General features: G+C 32.0%; 1 protein-coding gene across 1 annotated transcript in view; it reads left to right on the top strand.

The window, feature by feature from the left end:
* Positions 1 to 23,395, top strand: part of LOC129226838 (EF-hand calcium-binding domain-containing protein 6-like) — a 56,260-nt gene that overhangs the window by 6,357 nt on the left and 26,508 nt on the right. The window contains exons 4-8 of the mRNA XM_054861467.1: positions 1,222 to 1,316; positions 2,967 to 3,018; positions 4,405 to 4,541; positions 6,022 to 6,192; positions 22,879 to 22,978. Coding sequence (XP_054717442.1) covers positions 1,222 to 1,316; positions 2,967 to 3,018; positions 4,405 to 4,541; positions 6,022 to 6,192; positions 22,879 to 22,978 — 555 coding nt within the window. The remainder of the gene's footprint in view (positions 1 to 1,221; positions 1,317 to 2,966; positions 3,019 to 4,404; positions 4,542 to 6,021; positions 6,193 to 22,878; positions 22,979 to 23,395) is intronic.

Here is a 23,395-nt window from a genome sequence, read left to right as displayed (position 1 = left end):
AAATCGCAATATTTTGTTCCCTCAATTCCAAACCAGGGAGTTAAATGTATTTTGCCACTCTGACTTCTAACTTCAGTAATACTTCTGTTGCAAACAAAATACTTTTGTTCAAATATGCTTTGTGTTCTTTTTAAACAACTGTTAAAAAAATTCTATATATGTTATAGAGAAGTGAATTAAAACATAATAAATGAAATAATTAAATTAATTTATACCTTTTTTGGAGGGAGGGCTGGCCCCTTAGGCTTGTGCCACTGAAATATACTATTATACTATATTTCAATTGTGCATATCGGAAAAATGGGAAAGTTGCAAAGACCCTCACCTCCGAATTCAGTGTCCTGGATATGTGTTAGAACCATGTTTCAATTTTTTCTGGAATAACAAGTTCATATCATTCCCTTGTTGGAATTAAAACTAATTCTTATAATTGGCACTTCATTTATGCATAAAAATTAACTGCTATATTACGTTCTTTCAGATCAAGTGCAATGTTAGTGGAGTGCCAATTTTCCCTAGATACAATTAGATATGTACATATTGTTTCAAGGGCCCCCATGTAGGGGCAAGTGGGGGCTAAAGGCTCCCCCCCCCCCTAGAAATGAGAACTTCTTTGCTTTTGGTGCTTTTTTCTTTGCAAAAATTTTTAAAAATTTCTTTTCCAACCATTAATGAATAAGCTATTAAAAATGTCAAATTTGAATATCTTTAATCTGTATTGAAATCGGTTTCTATGGGGAAAATGTTCTGCTAAACCATGGGGAAATTTTCTGAATCCCCCCCCCTCTTAAAATTTTGCATATGTGTGCCCATGTATTGTTTATAAACCCACTAAAATTTTAAACAGAAAACAATGCTCAATTCCATCTTATGTTGTTTTTCTTTCTTCTGACCAAGGAAATTTAACCAAAGACTAAGTATTTGGGGAAACATTATTCAGAAGTTTTAAAGAACTTTAAAATTATTTTTAATTTGTTTTAAGTTGAATATATTTGAGTTTAAACCAAAATTAATATTTTGACAAACTAAAACTAGCATTTTAATTAAAAAAAATTGTCTAGTGTTTTTTTTTTTTTTTTTTTTTTTTTTTTTATGAGGAAGGCAAAGATTCAAATTAAGAAAGTAAATTCTTTTCCCTTCTTTCAGTACCTATATTTATTTTCTTTTATGCATATATTATTTTACCAACATTCATTTCGTGCCTTTTTTTTTTTCTTTTAGGCAAAGTTGAGCTCCACTGGAAAAATAAATTATCAAGATTTTTTCTTGAAAATATCGAATCTTAAACAAATTTCCGATTGTAAGAAATCTGAAAGGTAAGTATCAAAATATAAGAAAGTTGGAAATCAGATTTGTGAAAGATTTAAATGTTGAAAAAATTTAGTAAAAAAACTTATCACTTTTCAGAACATGAAGTAAAGTTGATGAGAAAAAAAAATTATTTATTGTAAAACAGTTTTCTTAACTAAGAGTGGATCCAGTTTTTGATTTTGGAGGGGTCTTTTCGAGAAAAAAAGGGAAATGGGTGATAAGTGTCCTTTTTAGCATAAGTAGGAGTCTGGGGAATATGTTTCGAGACTTTAGCCGTCAAAATGCAACTTTAGGCTATCTCTCATCACTTAAAAAGGAGATCTTGACTCCCACACAGCCCCCCCCCCCTTTTTGAATCCATTCCTATACTTAACACTTACATTGTATATATAGTTTCTACTACATTTATAGAGCTGTTTTAATTTTCTTTTTTTTTTCAAGAAAGACTGCATTCTAACATTGCTGTTTTGAAAACTGCCTCCACACACTTTTCTACTAAATCTGGAAATTCAAATTTTTAGTTAATCTCCAGTGACAGGTAGAGTGCTAAAAACGGAACCAGGGATGATTTTTTTTATGTGGGGGAAAGGGGGGGGGGTCAATGGTCTTTTTCCGGAAATTTTTATAATATTCAAACTTTTTGGAGGGGCGATTGACCCCCTGTGGATCTGTCACTGGCTACATGGAGCACTATACAAAATAGAGATAACAAAATAGAAATGATTTGTTTTGGGGGAAAAAAATCTGTAAAGTAATAATTACTTACGGCCATTTTGCTTTTTAAAAAACGACCGGTAGAGTATTTTTTTTAGTATTTTGTCTCCAAAATAAGACATTTAGCTGTCAAATAGCGAGTGGTCATTTTCAGGTCTGATTTCTATGCCAAAAAAAAAAAAAAAGATTAATTTATGTATCAACTAAGGATTGAAGAGAAAATATCATCAATTTGAAGAATTTTTTTCTTTTGTTTCTAGTAGCCGCCAGTGGTGGAATTACTATATTGCAATTGATACCCTCACTACCATTACAGGCTCTGAAAGGGATTCTAAAATTGTACATGATGCATGTTTTACATAGTTCTATGATAGACAAAGAGTAAACAAGGGGGGGAGGAGTAAAAAAGTATCCTTTGCAAAGAAAAAAAGTAAAATGAAGTAAATAAAATAAGCAAATGAAACAATGGATAACGATCTGCCTTTAAAAAGATATGAAAATGAAAATATCCCGAAGAAACTTAAAGTTTAACAAATTTGTTGTGTATTTAAAGTTAAAGTGTATTGTGTTTATTGCCTGACCAGATTTATGTTCATTTACTGATCAGAGGTGTTCATTCATTTGGTAGTTGTGCCACTTTTCCTTTAAACACCGGAGAAAGCCAGAAGCAATACCATTTAAATTTCAGCAGTTTATTTTACATATTTACATAGATCAATTATGATGTTCTAACTATCGCAAACTAAACATTTTTGTGTTTAAAAATACTAGATTTTTTAAAAATGAAATTGTGTTTAAGTGTCTACTTACAAGAAATAAAGTTTAATTGCTATATTCTTATTATATGGTGTCAAATTTCCTTATGTTCATTTCAGTTTAGCTTTTTTTTCCATGTAGATATTTTTAAATATTCATACTAAAATGCCTCACTTTCTCCTTAGGATTTCTGACAATCTTCCTGTAGATGAAGTTGAACTTAGAATTAAAGAAAAAGTAAAGTTTTGAAACTTTCTAACTTTATTATTTTCTGTATTTAAGGAAGGATATAAATTTATTCATAAACATTTATTTACAAATTTCAATTCAATTCAATTCAATTCATTTTATTTCAATCAGGGAAATATATATATATATATATATATATATATATATATATATATATATATATATATATATATTTTACAAATATGCATTTCACATATAGAATAAAAAGAAATTACAAACAGAAATATATTTCTCTCTGTCGAATTGAGAATCCCTGATTCAGTAGATGGGAGTAAAGGCTATACAATATCCTGACTAGCTCCCAACACTCAGAGAAGAGATTAATTTAGAGCCAGTTTATAACATAATATAAAATTAACAAAAAATAAATGCATAATCATACAAAGAACACATAAACACAACACAAGTAATGCAATTAAAGTACGTCTAATTTTATAACAGAATCGAGGCATACTATTACGAATATGCTACTTTATCTTAAATTGACTGCTGTAGAATTGAGTATAAATTTTTTTAGCCTATTCTTAAACAAATTTCGATTATTAATGGTTTTTAAACAATAATAATTGTTTGTTTTTATAAGTTGCTTTAATTTCTTTCTTCTTCTTCTTTTTTTTTTTTGCATCGAAAATGGAATTCCTTTTAATATCTGTACTTTTGTTTCTATTTTTGCTCTTTTAATACCATATTGTAATAATTGTGTTTTAACTTTTTGCACATTAGCAAACATTTGTAATTCTTGTTATACTAAAATGTAGAAGTTAAGTAAGTGTAATATTGTTCTTGAAATATATACTATTCATAACTTTAAAATTAAGAGCAATTTAGAGTAAACTGAGTAGCAGTAAAGAAGATGGTAAGGCATTTACTACAATATAAAGCATTTGGCACCAAAATTTATGGTACTAAACAAGTGTTAACGAGTGCTGGTTTCAATAACTGCATTAATATTATTGATTTTGCAACAACACTGCTTTTTAATAGTGACAAAACTTCTTTGACTTGTTTTTATCAGCATTGCATTTTAATTATGGCAAAACTTCATTTCATCAAGATACTTTTGAATAAATATCTTGTTGTAAAGTAAATTTGTAACTCAAGAGATTTTAATATTGTAACCATCTAATATTTTTTTGCACACTTGCTTTGCTTTTTCATGGATGGAAATTTTTGTAACAGAATGAGAAGATGTGGCAAACTGTCCTGCTGACTATAGTTTTTTTAAGGCTATTTCAAAGTTGATCTTGAATTTAAAAGCCTCTGCAAAGGAAATAGGATTATTGATTTAAAACAAAATAAAATCAACTATGTTTTAGGGTGTCAAATTAGTGTTGTATGCTTTTACAGCCTTTTAAAATGAATGTTTATTCGTAGATAAAACCTCGATTACGTGACGTCATTCGTTCCTTCTGGCTATTTGATATCAACAAAGATGGATTCATTCAGAAAAGTGAATTGAGACGAATCATTCGCAATTATTGTTTTGATTTGAGTGATAATGCTTATGAGGAGTAAGATTTTTATTAACAGTTTCAGTATCAGCAAATATTAGACAAATAAAATACTTTTAATAAATGATTATGTTATCTGTTACGTCTGATTTTTGATATCAACTATTGTGAAATAAACAATTACAATGAAATGCGGCCAATGTGTTTTTAGTGGGTCAAAATTTTGTAGTGTGACTATTTATGCAAAGTATTGAAACCTTTTTATCTGTAAAATGTGCCAATAGCACATTTTTTAACCTATTTTCCTGGTAAAAGTCAAAGGGAAAAAAAGCATAAAAAGAAGACTGAATGCACCTTTAAAATATCGCTAAAAACAAAAAAAAAAAGTCCAAAACAGATTTAATGCTTGTAAAAGTATTGAAAAATTTTAATTGTAAAGTATGGTTTTGAGATGAGGAAAATAGTGTCTGTCACAAGAAACAACAAACAAAATGTTACTGGATATATTTTTAAATGTTAAGATAAATGCATACACCAAAAAGAAGTATTTTACAAATGTTGAAAATTTAAAACAAATGCAAGCAATCTATAACCAAATGAATACAAATATGAGAACTCATACAAGCTTTGGTTTATTAATAAGTCAAAATATTTCTCTCTCCTGACACAATTACTTTTCTGGGAATTTGGGATTGTAAAAGGTTGTAAATGCATAACAAACCTTATACCAGAAAGTAAAAATCGTGATTGTCAAAACGGACCATTCTTTTTATTTGACTAGTTATAAAATCATCAGGAATTTTGTTATGTTAACTGGAAACACAAGAGAAGGACTCATAGAGTGCTCACACGTAAATTCTCTTTAAGGTACAACAATGCCACCATGCACGCGCAGTATAGTTAGAGCACCATCAGTGGTCTTGGCTATGGATGTTTTGCAAGGGGGAAATAAGGATAAGATTGGATTGAAAGCAGTTGTCGTAGTGCAATATTATGTTTAACAAAGGAAGAAACACATAGTTTTCACATTTTGACTGGAACTTAAATTTTTTGTAGCCATTTTCAATGAAATGGTCGTCTGTTTGTGACTGGCAGCCGCTAATCTAGAGCTTTACTGAAAATTAATGTCTAACGCTTTGAAATTATTTATTTTGTATCATTTTCTGTCTTAACTAGGGAAACTAGTTAAAATGGAAAGTTCCTTTTTATATAAAAGATTTGGATTGCCTTGCAACATTTTTTTTAAGCATTGAAAAGGTATTTTTAAGATAAATTAAAGCCAAAGGTAATTGAGAGGGAGAAGGGAGGTAGAGAGCTAACGGTTACAAATGATTTTGGATTTAATCTACTAGGAAGTAGGATTGTTTAGTTCTATATGAATTTGTTTTACATTTGAAAAAAAGAACAATTAGTAGTAAATGATTCATTTAAAAGATTTTAAGTTGGACATTTTGACTTTAAGAGAAATATAAATTCATATGATTGCGTCAACTTTTCAAAGTGTGTAGTTACATAACAATAATATTAATTTTAATTTTAGACTTTGGAAAAACTATGATCCTAAAGGATCTAGTATCATCAAGTATCGGGATTTCTTGGTGAAGCTTGGTATTAATACGGATAGATATGAAAAATATATGCCACCTGAAAATGTTGCAAGTTCTCTTAGTTGGACTGACAAAAAGTCAAAGGATAAGGTGGATGGTATCAGGTAATAAAAGAACGAAAAATTATCCTATATCTAAAAAAATAGAATAATTATTAAAAAATTTGATTTAATCTAATGATTTGTCTAGGGTTTGAAAATATATGCATATATTTTTTTTTCCTGTAAAACTCTGAAATCTGGAAATTTTAACATTAGCCAGTGAATATCAACATTCATATGGCAAAGAGATAGGTGAAAGATTGAATATTTCCATTTGATCACAGGTGAAAGTCGACCTTTTCCATTTTTGTCTTTCTTGGTAACATGTATATTATCGCCTCAGAGCAACAGTAAGATGACTCAGTGTTATTTCTGGGATTAGATATCTTACTGTTGCTCTGAGGCGATGATATATATAGTAAGCTTCATACCACATATCTTGAAACCGGAAGCTTTGCAGTTTGTAGGTTCTGCCCTAATATTTCACAGATCAATTTAATGATTGGCAAATTAGCGATGTGTGCACCAAATTAAAATAATTTAAAAGTGCAAATAATAGTAAACCGCTAATCATTAAACTGAATAACAAGCTATAATAATTCAGAATAAAAATGCTTCACAATAAAAATTAATTTTATTATATGTGTTTTTTCTTGCTCGGTGGTTTGCTCTAAGCTTATGGTGGCTTAAGCTAGTGGTTTGCTAAGGTATTTATGAATCCAATACTGTGCCACAATTTGACTGTAGTAATTCTAATATGCATTAAGGAACTTTGAATCAACGATAAAATATGAAAATCTAACTTGAAACTTAATTTACTGGAGAATACTACTAGTCAATATTGTAGGATATGGGATTTATAAACTACACAACTTACTGTATAATTGCAAAAAGACATAATTCATAGAAAATTTTCTTTTATGGATTAGCATTTTAAAGAACTACTGCAAAGCATTTCTCGCTCTCTCTCTCTCTGTGTACACATGTCATTGCTTCAGGAAAACAGTAAGGTATCTTAGTGTTATTTCTGCGATTAGATATCTTATTGTTGCTCTGAGGTTACGATATATATATATATTAGAGATGTTATAAAATTTGACTTGTGTAGCTTTATCGGTGGTTCCAAAAATCAACACTAATTTAAAAACTAACTTTTATTTAAAACTTAAAAGAGAATGAAGATAACGAGGCAGTGCTCGTTCTTGCCAGTATTATGAGGGCTGGCGGCTCCCTTCAACTGATGTAACATAACATCACCAACATAAGCTTAACATAACATAACACAAAAGATACAAGACAACTTGCTTAAATAGGTGAGGAACACGCCCTCTTACGGCAAATTGCAACACTCCCCACCTAAACTCTACTTAGAGTTTACAAACTTACCAGATAGGACATCTAATGTTTCCTTTCTACATAAATGATAAACATAACATTTCTTCTATGACTACCTTGTCAAAATATAAACAACAATTATTAACACAATACAGTTTTAAATACATTTAAACAAAAATTTTTAATATGCTTACTAAAATTTTCAAATTTTGTGCACAAACTTAACAGTCTATTTGCTCAAGTGAGCTCTAAGTTGTAAATTAGTTGAACAGGTCTTCTGATAATTCCTGTCTTAGTTTTGATCGAACAAGAGCGCACTTTGTTATCCCTGTCATGAAAAATTTCAGTAATTTTCCCTAAAGACCACATATTTCTTGGGTAACGATCATCTTCGATTAAAACAACAGCATTAGGCTTAAATTCCTTATTTTTTGAAGTTTGCTGACACACATGAGCAGATCTTAACATTAATAGATAATTTTTTCGCCAGCGATTCCAAAAATGATTTAACACATTTTGTTGATGTTTAAATTTTTTAACTGTGGATTTTCTAGATCCTAATAAATCATCCTTTGAAATTCTCGTTGGAGAGAGGGATAACAATCGCTTACCTACTAAAAAATGTGCAGGAGTGAGGGGAGAGGGTTCTGAGGGATCATCATATACGTAAGTAATGGGTCGAGAATTAATTATTGCTTCAATCTCAATAAACACCGTTTCAAGTTCATTGAGAGAGAGCGATGAGCTCCCAACAATTTTTCTTAAGCTTGTTTTAATTGTTCTTACCATTCTCTCCCAGAATCCTCCCCACCATGCACCTCTTTCTACAATATATTTCCATTTTATATTGTAATGTGAAAATAAATCTTTAACAGAAGGATGACCAAAGCATTTAAATACTTTTTTCAACTCAATATCTGCTCGTTTAAATGACTTTGCATTGTCAGAATAAATTGTATTACACAGTCCTCGTCGAGATATAAACCGCCGGAAGGCCAGTAAAAATGATTCAGTGTTCATGGAAGGTACCAGTTCTAAGTGGATTGCGCGCGTAACTGCACACGTAAATAAAAGCAAATAATTTTTTTCATTATTTTCTCTGCAATAAAAGGGTCCTGCGTAATCGAGTCCAGTTACTGCAAAGGGTGGTGACTCAATTATTCTATCTGCAGGGAGTGGAGCTACAACCTGAGCCCCTGGACGCGCGTTGAATCTTTTACAAATCAAACACTTGTGAAGAACCGTTTTAACTCTTTGTCGTGCTTTAATGATCCAGAACTTTTCACGGAGATGTGTTAGTGTGGCATCTACTCCAGAATGAAATACTCTTTCGTGTGCATCCATTATTAAAAGTTCCACGTATCTGCACTTTGATGGCAATATCAATGGGTGCTTTGCTGATTCTTGACAATCTGCAAACTGTATTCGCCCCTTTAAACGCAGAAGACCATTCTCATCAATTTCAGGATGCAACAAATATAGGCTGGAATTTTTGTCGATATTCTTTCCATCGGATAGGGTTTCAATTTCCTTTTTGAAGTTTTCCATTTGCGTGGTTTTACTCCAAAATATTTCGGCAGTCATAATTTCTTCTACTGCAATTGGTCCACACAACTTCTCAGATTTTGGTTTGCAGTTATTGATGAATCTCATTATCCATGCGGTAATACGATACACTTTCTTCAAAGTGCCGAATTCATCTAAATCAAATAGTGAACTATCAGATTGCTTGGGTTCACTATTAGCGGAAATTTGTAGGACGTTTCGCGATTTTCTGCTTTCAATGGACATTTCTCCCTTGTTGAACTTTGCTATTTTCTTTGGCCATAACTCTTCGGATTCGGTAAGCCAACTAGGTCCATTTCGCCACAGTGGACTAGAAGCCATTGTTTCAGCTTGTTCTCCTCTTGTTAACATATCTGCTGGATTACTTCTTGAATCGCAGTAGAAAAACTGATTTGGACTGCAAATTGCCTGAATTTCTGCTATGCGATTGCTAACAAAGGGCTTCCACTCATTTGGAGATCTTCTTAGCCAGTGTAGTACAATTGTTGAATTGCTCCAACAATACAGATTTTCGGTTAAGTTCGGAAAAATGCCTTTTAAATATTTCGCTAATCGAGCACCTATAAGAGCTCCCATTAGCTCACATCTTGGCAAAGATAAAGTTTTCAAAGGTGCAACTCTACCCTTGGCCATTATGAAGGAAGTTTTAATCTCCCCGTAACTATTAGAGTATCTAAAATAAGCAACCGCTCCAAACACTCTAGGAGAGGCGTCGCAAAAAATGTGAATGCTCAGTTCCGTGTAATCAGCCTCACTGAAGAATTTCCTTGGGAAAGTCAGATTTTTTAAGAACTCAAGTTCTGAGCACCAATTATTCCACCTTCCTTTTAAAGCACTAGGAAGACTTTCATCCCAGTTTAGGCCAAATATCTTGTAACAATATCTTCATCCGCACAGTAAAAGGTTGAAGAAATCCCACTGGATCGAATATTTTAGCTACAGTTCTTAAAACTGTCCTTTTTGTGTCGTCTAGTTTGCTTTTCACAGATTCAATTACAGCAGTTAGCTCTAAATTGATAGAATCATTAATGGAATTCCAATTCATGCCTAAAAATTTTGATTTCTTACTCAAATTTTCGTCCTGTTTAATATTATCCCTGAGCCACAAAGCATTAAGTTCATTTGAATTTGATTTCAATTTTCTCAAATTCATTCCCGCGTCACGGAAATATTTACTGCATCTACAGACAATTTGTATGCATCTTCCACCGTTTTAGCACCATAAAACAAATCATCTACATAAATTGATGAATTAAGCATTTCAAATACATCAGGGTTTTTATTTTTATATTTTTTAATATGATATTTAATAGTAGCGGCTAGTATAAATGGGCTAATACTGGTACCGAACGGGGTGCGGCACATACGCAAAATTTTGAACTGTTCGTTTGATTCCCCAAACCAGAGAAATCTCAAAAAATCCCGATCTTGTTTAGCTATCCCAATCATCAAAAACGCCTTTTGTAGGTCTCCACTAAATGCTATTTCATGCTCCCGAAACCTAAGAATAATATCAAGAACGGACGGATTCAAGTTAGGACCAATTTCTAAACATTCATTTAAGGATTTACAATTTTCAGATTTAGAAGATGCTTCAAATACGATACGAACATTCGTCGTTTTGCTATTACGAATGACTGCTCTGTGGGGCATATAATAATCTTTATCTTTGATTTCATTAGCACATTTCTCAACTATATTTTTGTTTAACTGCTGTTCTATTATTTCCTTATACTTCGCTAATATTTCTGGAGTTTTATCCAGTTTTTGTTTTAAAAATTCAAAGCGTCTTTTAGTTACCTCAAAATTATTTTCGAGACCGTCAGTTGTGGTTTTCCAAAGTAATTTACTTTCGTATCTCCCGTCTACAAATCGCAAATCTGTTTCGAAGCGATGAATTAAATCTTCATCTTTTTTGGAATATTTACTAGATTCTTCATTTAACCCCATAGAATCCAATTCCCAAAATATTCTTAAATCATTTAAAATAATTGCATTTCCTACCGATACATTTGAATGCTTCGAAAAGTTGGCTTGCTTAAACATATTTCTGTCTAAACCCACTAAAAACCACCCAAATATAGAGTTAACGACCTGAAGATCTCTATTTATGCGTTTTCTCGCTGTCAACACTACATTCCAAAATTTGTCGGCCCCAATTAATACCCCCAAATGTCGTAAATCGGAGACATTATCTACAATATCGGCTGGCTTTAGTCCCAAGCACTGCATTTTTTCGAGTGAGCGTAAACTTGGACCCTTCACAGGACATGAGGAAATTGTGTCGGTTACCAAACATTCTAATCTTATTTTGTTTTTCAACTCCCTGCGCAAAGTTCAATTATTACCACAGGATAATTTTTAACGATGGGTTTTTCCGCTCCGAATGCGAAAACTGATAATTTCTCAATGCGTATGGGTTTCAAATTCAAAGATTTAACCAAAGTGTCTTTTATGAAAGAACGTTCACTACCTTGGTCCAAAATTGCACGCGTAGTTTTCGAGTCTGATTCTGTACAAATTACTACAGTACACGTTTGTAGCAATACATTTTTCGCGCTCAAAGCATTATTATAGTTCTGAGAAACAAAAGCGTTTGCATTTACGTTAGGAACTACAGATTCATTATTTGAATTAGAAGCGACTAAAGTATTTTCCGAAGTTTTAAGTTGCTCTAAAGATTTACTTGAGTTAGAACGTTCGTCACTATTTCTGAAACAAATCGATTCATGATGATTTTTCCCATTACATTTGAAACAAACACTCTTATCATTACAAACCCTATTCAAATGAAATTTCTTAAAGCATTTAAAACATCTGTTATCCGTTTTAAGCTGTTTTAATTTTTCCGTTGCACAAATGTTACACTTGTAGGAACTATGCGCATTTTGGCAGAAGATGCATACTTGATTTATGGAAGTATTCAATGCACTGGCTGTAGAAACATCTCTATCGTACTTTTTACTAACATTCTTTTGATTACTATAACCTTTAGAAATTGTCAAAGCTTTATTTTCATTACATGCTGCTAAAGTAATTTCCAAACATTCCACTTCTTTCCTTAAAAATGAAATGAATTCAGAAATTTCAATATCACCGTCTTCTCTCTGCTTGTTAAATTGCAGTATTGAATCATGAGGTAGCTTTTTTTGCAAAATAGGCATTAATAAGAGTCCGAAGGACTTAGATTCTACATTCATTGCCTCTAAATTTCTAAAAGCGATTTCAATTTTGTCATGAATTCTCCGTAGCGCTTGAACATTGCAAGAGCTCTTAACCTCTTCTAAGTTAATTATTTTGTTCATAAAAGAGTTAATTATGATATCTCTTTTGCCAAATCTATTTTTTAGCATTTCTTTACAATTATCATAGTTTTCGCTTGAAAGATCGAATCCAGACACAACATTAGCTGCCTGACCGATTAAAAGAGCTTTTAAATACGCGAATTTTTCGACTTCTGAAATTGTGTCATTTTTGTCTATTGTGCTTTCAAAGCTGTTCCAAAAACTTTGCCAATGCTTTGGATCTCCTGAGAACTTTTCTATAACTAGCTTAGGTAATTTAACTGAACCTTGTCTAGAGTTTTCATTAATTCTAGCATTTGTACTTTGGTTGCTTGAAGAACTTAAATTTCGATTGCCTTTATTTTTGTCTTCTAAATAACGCAATATTCTTTTAGAAAACTTTAGGCATTTAGCTTCGTATTCATCATTTAAAGTTACTTCTTTCTCTATTTGTTCGAGTTCAATAAATTCTAACATTTCGCTATCAAGCGCTGTCAATCCGTTAGACCTTGCAATTAAAAGTTCATAATCGTCGCGTAATTCTGCTTCATCAATTTCACCTACATGTTTTAACTTTTTCTCAACTTGATTGACTAATTGAGTAGTCAACCTTCGCAAAACAGTTCTCTTTGCTGTAAGTTTTTGAAACTTATCGCTTTCCAATTCTTGGATTGAAGTCATTTTTTTAAACTTATTTTCGTACAATTGAAACTTGAGATAAACTGAATAATGAAGTTTATGAGCCTACCTTAGTTTCTGTAGAAGCTTTAATTCACTGTACATTCTCTTTTACTCAAATTCATAGCAGCTCCATTCGTGGCCGTAATGCACCATATAAAATTTGACTTGTGTAGCTTTATCGGTGGTTCCAAAAATCAACACTAATTTAAAAACTAACTTTTATTTAAAACTTAAAAGAGAATGAAGATAACGAGGCAGTGCTCGTTCTTGCCAGTATTATGAGGGCTGGCGGCTCCCTTCAACTGATGTAACATAACATCACCAACATAAGCATAACATAACATAACACAAAAGATACAAGACAACTTGCTTAAATAGGTGAGGAACACGCCCTCTTACGGCAAATCGCAACAGATGTACCGAGTACTCGGTAACTACTCGGCACTCGGCCTACTTGGCCAATTTGCCGAGTACTCGGTACTCGGCCAAATTCTGATCAGATACTCGGCCAATACCGAGTAGTTGCAAAAAATTGAATATTGTCCAAGACAGATAATAAAATTTATAAAAAGAAAGTGCAAGCATTATATTCTGCAATCATTTACAATCTTACTACTATTATGTATGCGGAAGTTTGTCTGTATGGATGTTTGTTACTCTTTCACGCAAAAACTACTGAATGGATTTTGATGAAACTTCATAATAACATAGTTTATGCATCAGAATAACACATAGGGTAGTTTTCACCTCGTTATGGGGGGCGAAACCCCCATAGGGGGGCGATGAAACCCAATTTTTTGTATAAATTCTCTAATATGAAGATGAAAAAATACTTGCACTTATTAACAATATAAGTCCATCGAAAGCTCTGATTTTTCTGCTAAAGATGACACCTGTTCCAAATTTCTAAGTTGAGTAAAAAACGAGTTATGAGCTTTTTAGTTCCATGTTTGAAGGCTTTCCTCAACACAATATAGTATTTAGGGTATCATCTCAACTTCTTGTCGACAGCGACAATTGTTGTATTGTTGACTATTTTTGCTTTTCGTCTGACAGTTCAAGGCTTTTCTCAAGTGAAATTTTAAAGTAAGATTTTTTGCACAAGATAGGCAAATAATACATGGATTTGGCTCATTATTTTCCAGTTTTACGCAACTTTGAGGCAATTAATGTTTTTTTTTTTTTTTTTTTAAATTTATTTGTGTTGACTGGGTGCTTGATCGACATGCAGGAATCTCGCCAAACTTTTTTTGCGGAATCATTTTAATAGCTAAGGCATGTGGCAATTTTTTCAATTGTCGCTATTTTTGAAGCTAAAAACTGCGCGAAAACTGTTTCTCAGTTTTCCCCATGTAACCAAAATATTGTCATTTCTTTAATATTTCTTTCTTTATATCATTTGTTAACATGTAAAATGATCCGTCAACTAAATTAATCAAATCCATAAACAGCACAAGTTTGCGCACAATTTCAAACACAATTGCCAAACTTTACTACTTATTTTGGAAACATTTCGGATAGCATCATTTCATGGTCACCAGAAGTATCTCAGTATTTGGCGACACTATCTCTTAGATAAAATTAGTAACACACAGTTTTACAAAGTAGGGAGGGGGAGACTAATCCAAGGTATCCCAAAACAATTACCTAAAATTTCGTAGCGTTTTAAATCGCAGTAAAGGATTACGGACGGCTACATTTTTTTAAAGTTTGTACTTCAATAGCAATATAGAGACGATTTTAGAATGATTTTTAATCACGTCAAGTCGGTGTGTTTTTGAGTTATTTCAGTTACAGAAGAAAACAAATTAAAGTAACTATATTGTTTCTTACAATTATTACACACCCAGGCAACGCCGGGTATTTTTGCTATGTACAACAATCCTGCTGCCCCCCTGCCCCCAGTTACTGTCGAAAAAATATTTATTTTTTACCAGGAAATCCCAAATACATGCAAAACCTTTTCTTTGTAGCATCTTCTGTTCAGAATTAAAATTCATATCTTATGAATGTAGATTAAGCAAACATTTTACACAGTTTTATAAACTTGGCAAGTCTCTCGCGAATGTATGGCACTGTGGTCCTTTTTCCGATAAATAATGGATTTGGATTATTTTACATTTTTACGCTGCTTTTAATTGCAAAAATAGATAATGAATTAGATTGCATTTATTGAAGAAAATGAATTTAATTGCAAAAAAACAAAATGACATTTTAAAAACTTATTCGATCGGCAGAGTTATGATAACGCAATCGGGACAAGTGTTAAAAAATCTTGGCGCTACAGTTATTACAAAATTCGCACTAAAATGTAAAAACTTCACCAAACAAATTTTGGTAAAAATATCATTAAATACTATGTAAAGGGTATTGCAGTTAAAATTAATCCACCAAATTAGTGAAACAACACACTCAAATAACATTAAAACTGCTACTAAAATGAAAATTAATCCACCAAGTTCATTTTATATCTCCAGACTCACCCGGCGACTACGTTAGCGCATTGGCGATTTTTTAAAAATTTTCATGAAACTTTTAATTTTCTTTCTTTTTTACTTTCTTCTATATCTAATATATAGAAGAAAGTATTGGATTCGTGCAAATTTTCGAATTTCGAATTTTGACGGATTCGAACGTTTTGAGGTGTGCTGAGTCCATTTCGACCATTTTTGGAAAATGTCTGTCTGTCTGTGTGTGTGTATGTGTGTGTGTATGTATGTGTGTCACGTCTGTGTGTGACCAGTTTTTTGTGGCCGCTCTACAACAAAAACTACCGCATGAAATCGAACAAAATTTAGTACACATATGTGCCCCTATGTGAACTTGTGCCCATTAGTTTTTGGCGCGAATTCCTCCAAGGGGGGTGGAGCAATGGGACGTTTTTCGAGTTACGCGTGCTTGCTATTCCTCAGGATGTAACTGGCGGAATCAAACAAAATTTGGTCCATATGTTGGTATTAACAGGAACAGGTGCTGATTCAATTTTGGTGTCAATAACTCAAACGGGGGTTGAGCTATAGAACGTTTTTTGTCGTCAATTGTGACTGCTGTATCTGAAGAAATAATGAACGGAATGAAAGAAAAATTTATCGGCAAGTAGCCCTTAGTGGGTATAAGAACTGATTTTATTTTTGTGTCAACAGCTAAAAAGGGGGTAGCGCAATCACCCGTTCTTTTTTTCCATTTTGAGTGCCCTATCTCAAGAAGTAATGCTACGTTCTGGTTGAAATTTGGAATATATGTGAATCCATATGTAAACAGGCTTTGGTTTAATTTTGATGCCGATCGCTCCAAGAGGTGTTGATTTTTTTTTTTTGCGAATAAAAATATTTTTATTAATGCAACAATAAGAAAGATAAATCGTAATAGATTGTCGTCTGCGTATTTCTCGTGATTTTAATTGTATGGAAATGATAGGAAATATTATCTCAATGATTTAAAATTTTTAACTGTTGCCATCTTATGTTTGTTAACAAATAAAATATTTGTAATTAATTCAAGCAAGGCTTTTAAAATAACTTTCAATTTTCGCTCTTTGCTTTGCTTTTGCAATAATTCAGACATTGGGATAGTCGTCAAGTTTTTGCATGTGTAATTTTGTTTTTGTTGGGAATATTGCTTCCTCGTCAAGCATGGGGAGGGATCAGAAAAAAAAAGAAAAACATAGAAGAAAGATTCGTGATGGCCACAACATACTAGTTTTTTTGTGTGTGTGTTTTTAAAGATTAATGGTGCTAATTAGGATTTTGCGGAATTAATATCCCTACTGTAATAGCAACACGAGAACATTGTTCTTTCTTTCTTTCTTTTTTTTTTTTTTAATTTGTTTTTTATGCTATCGGACCTGTACTGATGAAGATTTTTGGAATTAATCATGAAGGAGGGAGATGTTATTTGAAAACGCTGATATCACCATTCTAATAGAGACATTAGGGAATGTTTCTCTTTCCGAAATGAGAATTTTTTTGTGCTATTGTCCTCATTTAAATGGGAACTTAAAAAAAAAAAACTGTTGTGATTACTCTGATTTAATGGTACTTTTACTCCGAACTTTTTTGGTATTTTAATCAAGACTGTTAACGTTGTTAAAAAGCAGTTGATTTCCTGCACATGTGGGATTTTAAAGGTTTGATGTTCTCACTCTAAAGGGACATTATTAGAATCTGGATTTGTAGTGACTGTTGACCCTATTTTGGGACGATTTCTCCGGTAAGAAGCTATACAATAATTTAGATAGCAGGTGTAGCGCTGGACACCATTTGACGGGGATGGAAATTATAAGGGAAATGGTTGACTTTATTTAAGAATTGTTGACCTCACTCGAATTGGAATTTTTGAGAATTACCCAAACTAACTTCTTTACAACTCCTGAACGTTTTCCTGATTTATGTTGTGTGATTTTTTGGGTGTTTTCCCAGTTTTGCCGACATTTCATTTACCCCCCCCCCCTTTTTTTTCAGTTTAATATCATATCTATTGATATATTAAAGTGGGGAGGCCATTTTAAATGTCGGTGAAACTGGGGAGAAACCATTTTTTGGTAATTGTATGATCTCTCCCTGTGTTGACTATTAACTTGAATCGATAAAAAAAAACTACATCAACGTGAGCGAAGCCGCGGGTAAAAACTAATTAAAATTTATAAGTCAAATTTAAATTTTGAGAATAATGAAGTTTAATGCTTCAGTGGAATAAATCTCTATTTCAATGTCCCCAAAGTTAATAAAACTTATTTATTAAAAATGATGCAAAAAAGGTAAGTATAGAAAATATGGAATTTTTATATTAAAAATGGATTTTTGCTACAAACAAAAATTAGTTATAAAAAAATGTAAAAATACCTTTGCTTAAAAAGTAAAAGGAAATAAAACAATGTCAAAAGCACTGTACAGGAACACTGCAGACACGTGTTTTGGCGTTACAAGGAATTCCTTTTTCAATGCACAAAATGGGAACTTGTGGATTTAAAGGCATCCGACAAAAGCCGGATTTTTTTGTCGAATGTCTTTACAATCTTTAGCTCACAAGTTATGCACTGAAAAAGACGTTCCTTGTAATGGGGAGGTGGGGGGGGGGGGGTGCAGAAACACGTGTCTGCAGTGTTCTTGCACATTTGTTGTATTAAAATTATTTATGTTTGGCGGACTAAAACTATAAATTATTGGTATACAGTGAAACCCCTCCTAACGAACACCCCTCAAAGGCGGACGTCCCTCTTATGCGGATAATTTTTAATTCCCCACTTCCAATGCAAATAACATTATTAAACCCCTGTCCTGCGGACACCTCTCTATTGCGGACAAAAAAAAAATTGTCCTGTTAGTGTCCGCATTAGAGGGATTTTACTGTAATTTGTTTTAATTCCAACTTGATTAATTATACCTTTTATTTATTTATTTTTAATTTTAAAAATAATTTTTTTGTAAAATTTTTGACACAAACAAAATTGTTTATATAATGCGTAATTAAATTTCAGCAGGAATTTAGTTTTAAAAACTATTATATGGACAAGGAGGTCTATACTACTATTCCAATAAGTTCAAAATTCATCACATGTGTGTCGGTGGTTCTTCTTAAAACATAATTGGTACTTGGTAACTCGGCCAAAGTGCTACTCGGTACGTCTCTAATATATATATATATATATATATATATATATATATATATATCTTACTAATATTATATATGCGAAAGTTTGTCTGTATGGATGTATGGATGTATGGATGTATGTATGGATGTTTGTTACTCTTTCACGCAAAAACTACTGAACGGATTTTGATGAAACTTTACAATAATATAGCTTATGCATCAGAATAACACATAGGGTAGTTTTCGTCCCGTTATGGGGGGCAAAACCCCCTTAGGGGGGCAATAAAACACAATTTTTGTATAAATTCTCTAATATTGGGATGAAAAAATACTTGCACATATTTATATTATATGTCCATCGAAAGCTCTGATTTTTCTGCTGAAGATGGCACCTGTTCGAAATTTCTAAGTAGAATAAAAAACGAGTTATGAGCTTTTTAGATCCATGTTCGAAGGCTTTCCTCAACTCAATACAGTATTTAGTGTATCATCTCAACTCCCTGTCGATAGCGACAATTGTTGTATTGTTGACTTTCTTTGCGTTTCGTGATTGTTCAAGGCTTTTCTCAAGTCAAATCTTGAAGTAAGATTTTTGCACAAGATTGGCAAATAATACATGATTTGGCTGATGATTTTCCATTTAAACGGAACTTTAAAGTAATTAATGGTTTTTATTATTATTTATGCTAATTGAACACTTACTCATTATCCAAACAACCAGCAGATCGCCAAAATTTTTGCAGAAAGATTTCCGTAGCTGATGCATTTGGCAGTTTTTTCAACGTTGCTGTTTTTGAAGCCGAAGACTACGTCATAATGTTTCTCAGCTTTCACCATGTAAACAAAATATCGCCAATCAAAGAATTTTCAAAAGACTTTTTTTTACTGTGTTAAATAATCCAGCAACTAAATTAGGCAAATCCATAAACAGCACAAAAACTTCCATTAATTTTCCTTTTTGCACAATTTCAAACAATCACCAAATTTTATTACTTATTTTGGTAACATTTCGGATGAAACTGTTTAGCGCCATTTTATGGTGACCAAAAATATCTCAGCATCTGGCGACGATATCTCTGTAACGAAAATTAATATCATATCGTTTTATAAAGTAAGGAAAGAATGGGGGAGCATCATCGAAGGTACCTCGAAACGACTTTCGCAAATTCGGTAAAATCGCACCAAGAGCCACAATGATTGAAATTTCCCGAAATAACTAAAGCAAGTATAAGGGGATTACGAGCGCAGCTACTTTTTTTTAATCACTTCGTACTTCATTAGCCATACAGAGAAGGTTTTAGACTCCATTTAAAAAAAAAAGTATCAACAGATTAATCTTTTTAAACATGAGAAGATTAATTTCATGTTTTTTAAATTTGTATATGCTTAAATATAGTGCTTTCGTTTCTAAATCAATACTACTTTGTTTTTATACTTATTGCTATTTTAGTTTTATGGGTAAGGAAGAAACTCGATTTTTAATCACGTCAAAAAGATGTGTTTTAAATTCTTTTACTTAAAACAGAAAACAAAAGCAAGTAACGATTTTTTCTAATAATTATTACTGACCCAGGCAACGCCGGGTATTTTTGCTAGTATATATATATATATTAAATACATAAACTTATACAAAGTAACAAAAATACCAATTTTATTTGTTTGTATAAAAGCAAGTGGTGCATGTAGCCTAGTACTGTGATGCTGTGTAAATATTCAGAACTTATGCATTCCTCTCGTAGTTTATTTTAAAATATTTTTGGTTTTTCAACCATAGATGGAGTTTTCACTGCTGATGAGTATTGGCTCCATTTATTAATTAATTTTTAGTCTTCTTTCTAATTTCTTTGTGGTACCATAATGTATTTTGTTTAAAACTCAAACTCTTTTATAATTACCCGCACAGCGATGCCCATGCTAAAAATTTAACAGAAGTCCGTTGAATAAACAATTCACGCCCCCTCCCCCTCTGATGTGAAATGATCATTTTTCTTTGTATAAAGTACATACACACCTTTTCGAAAAGAAAAAACTATTAAAGTTTCTTTGAAATTTAAAACTTTTCGTCAAATCATTAAATTAGACTTACAGTTGCTTTAAAACTCTATTTAGCGAGTGAAGCAATTTTTACTGCAATTTAAAATATTTCACCAAATAAACAAAAAAAAAGACATCGAATATCTTTCAAATGTAAAAATAGTTCCGCAACTCTATTGTTTATAGCCAAACTCGCCCAGCAACCATACTATCATAATCCATCCATCTAACGAAAAAAAAACATCCAGTGAAACATTCAAAAATCATCATCAGAAGAAAAGAAAATGTCGTACATTTCACTCGGATAAAAACAAATCAAAAGTTTCTTTTCTTTCAAAACAAATCGCCAAAACAGTGAATTACATTTACAGTTGCTTTAAAACAATAATCCTAGACTGAACTGCTCAGCACCTAATGAGCCAAGCGACCACGCTGCTGGAACCCAGTCCTTTTGCGAGTGAAGCGGATGTTTTTTCTTCGGAAATAATAAATGTTTTGCCAAACAAACAAAAAAGTATAAAAGCACATTAACAGTAGTTTTCAAATCTTTATATATTAGGAGCTGTGTTGCTCAGCTTTGCCCGGTCTACCTTGAGAGTAAAAATTGTGTCAAGTGACATATATTCAACAATCAGGCTTAAATAATAATAATAAAAAAACATGCAAAATTATCCTTTGAAACAATGACGACAGATATTAAAATACTTTTAAGAAATTACAATGCGAAAGAATGGATTTCAAAAGCATAACCATGGAAACACGAAATAAAATAAGCTTAAGATATTAAATGCAAAATAAGGAAAGAAAAAATGGATTCAAAAAGCGTAACCGTGGAAACGCGAAAATAAAATGGTTGACAACCGGAATCAACATGACATTTTTGGAATTTGATTTTAAAATGCTTGTAACATTTTTTTCCTTTGAAAATAGAAGCTAAGTTTTTCAACCATAGATCAAGAGAGATCTAGAGTAATAAATGTCGGTTTTTCCAATGGTGTCAAAAAGAAAACTGTGGGACAATTCCTTCGTTTTTTATTGATTGCTTTAAAGAAGAAAGTAGCGCCTAAATTTCAGCTAAGCCTAAAAAATTTCGAGCTAAAACGCAAATTTCTCCCGCCGTAATTAAGCTAGAGCATTGAAACAAAATGTTTAGAATGCGTGAAATTCTACCCTTTTTAGCGATATGTAATATTAATATGTGCAAGTAATTTTTCACTCCCATATTTGGGAATTTATGTGAAATTTGGGTTTAAATTGGAATTAAAAAAGAACTATTTATCAAATTTTTTCGAATTATAGCCTGTGTCACTCAGTAAGAAAGCTCCTTTCATATAGTGAAGGAATTTTTCAAATAGGAGCAGTGGTTCCAGAGATTACCTCAAACATATAAATGCACAAAAATCCGCTCTCTCTCTTTATAATATATATATATATATATATATATATATATATATATATATATATATATATATATATATATATATATATATATATACAGCTCTGTTTGTCTGCCATGTTGATCAGTAATTTTGTCGATTGTGAAGTATGCTTGTGAAGTATGCGCAGTAATTCAGTTTAAAAAAAAAACATTTGCCCTGTTGAAACTCATTAGGGCGATTCTTGAAAAAATGTCCTGTGCGTAACTCTAAGTTTTTTATTTTTTCCAGCCGGCCAAAGCCTTTAAAAAATAATGCTGTTGGAGAATAACACATGCTTTAATATACTATCAAAGCATAACAGTTAATCCCATATTTAATTAAAAATTACTTGTATAAAATAAAAAAACTTAGCATTATGCACAGGACTTTTTATCGAGAATCACCCATTAGCTGCTTGTTGACACACCTTTGGACAACTTCCGTTGGGTATCCTTTGGCTGTCCATCATACATTGGCATCCCAGTGAACCCCACACCTACTAATTGCTTAGTTTATAAGTCATCCATGATATGATCCTTATTTGGCACCATCAGACTTTTCATCTTTTCCCAAAACTTTTGGAATTTTTTGGTCAAAAGTGCTTTCAAAATGATAACATGGTGCAGGAAACTGTTACTAAACTGGCTAAATAGTAAGGTCCCAGAGTTTATTGAAGAGAAGATACAAAAGCTGGTGCCACACCTTAACAAATGGACCATTAATGGTGACAATATGGAAAGTAATAAAATGTTAATTTCTTGGGCTGTAATGTGTGTGTGTGTATATTTTGTAACGAGTTGGGGTTTTTTTTTTCTGAAATTTTGTTACCATTTCTCTTTCAGCAATGAACAGAAATGTAAAAGAGCTGCTTTAGAAAATAGAGATGATCCAATTATTCAGGGTCTTCCCATGGAAGAAGTGATGATTATTTTTGCTGACAGAGTAAGAAAAATTGTTTAAATACCTTTTCATAGCTAATTTTGTTCCAAACATGTTCGAGCTTTTTGCCTTTATTGCATAAATCAATCACTCAAAATTTTCAGAACTTTTAACCCACTTCTAAGTTTACTGGTTTTTACTAAAGTTTTCAAGTACATACAGATTTTTTTTTTTCTTTTTTTCTAATGCATATACTTTTTAAGACATTTTTAAAAAATTCACTTTTTTAAAAATAAGCAAAATATATTTTTAAAATTATGTAAAAATCAAACAAAACTTTATGGTTTCCTGAAAACCTGATAAAAGATTCTATAGTGTAGTTAAAATCTTAATTACCTTTCTTTCTTGAATTTGGCAGTGAAAAAATATTTGCACGTTTAAAATTTTGAAACTAATTAAAAGAGCAGATTTTTCTGCATA

The sequence above is a fragment of the Uloborus diversus genome, chromosome 7 (assembly GCF_026930045.1).
Source record: "Uloborus diversus isolate 005 chromosome 7, Udiv.v.3.1, whole genome shotgun sequence".
Classification (NCBI taxonomy): domain Eukaryota; kingdom Metazoa; phylum Arthropoda; class Arachnida; order Araneae; family Uloboridae; genus Uloborus; species Uloborus diversus.
This window is presented reverse-complemented; position numbering and strand designations above follow the sequence as displayed.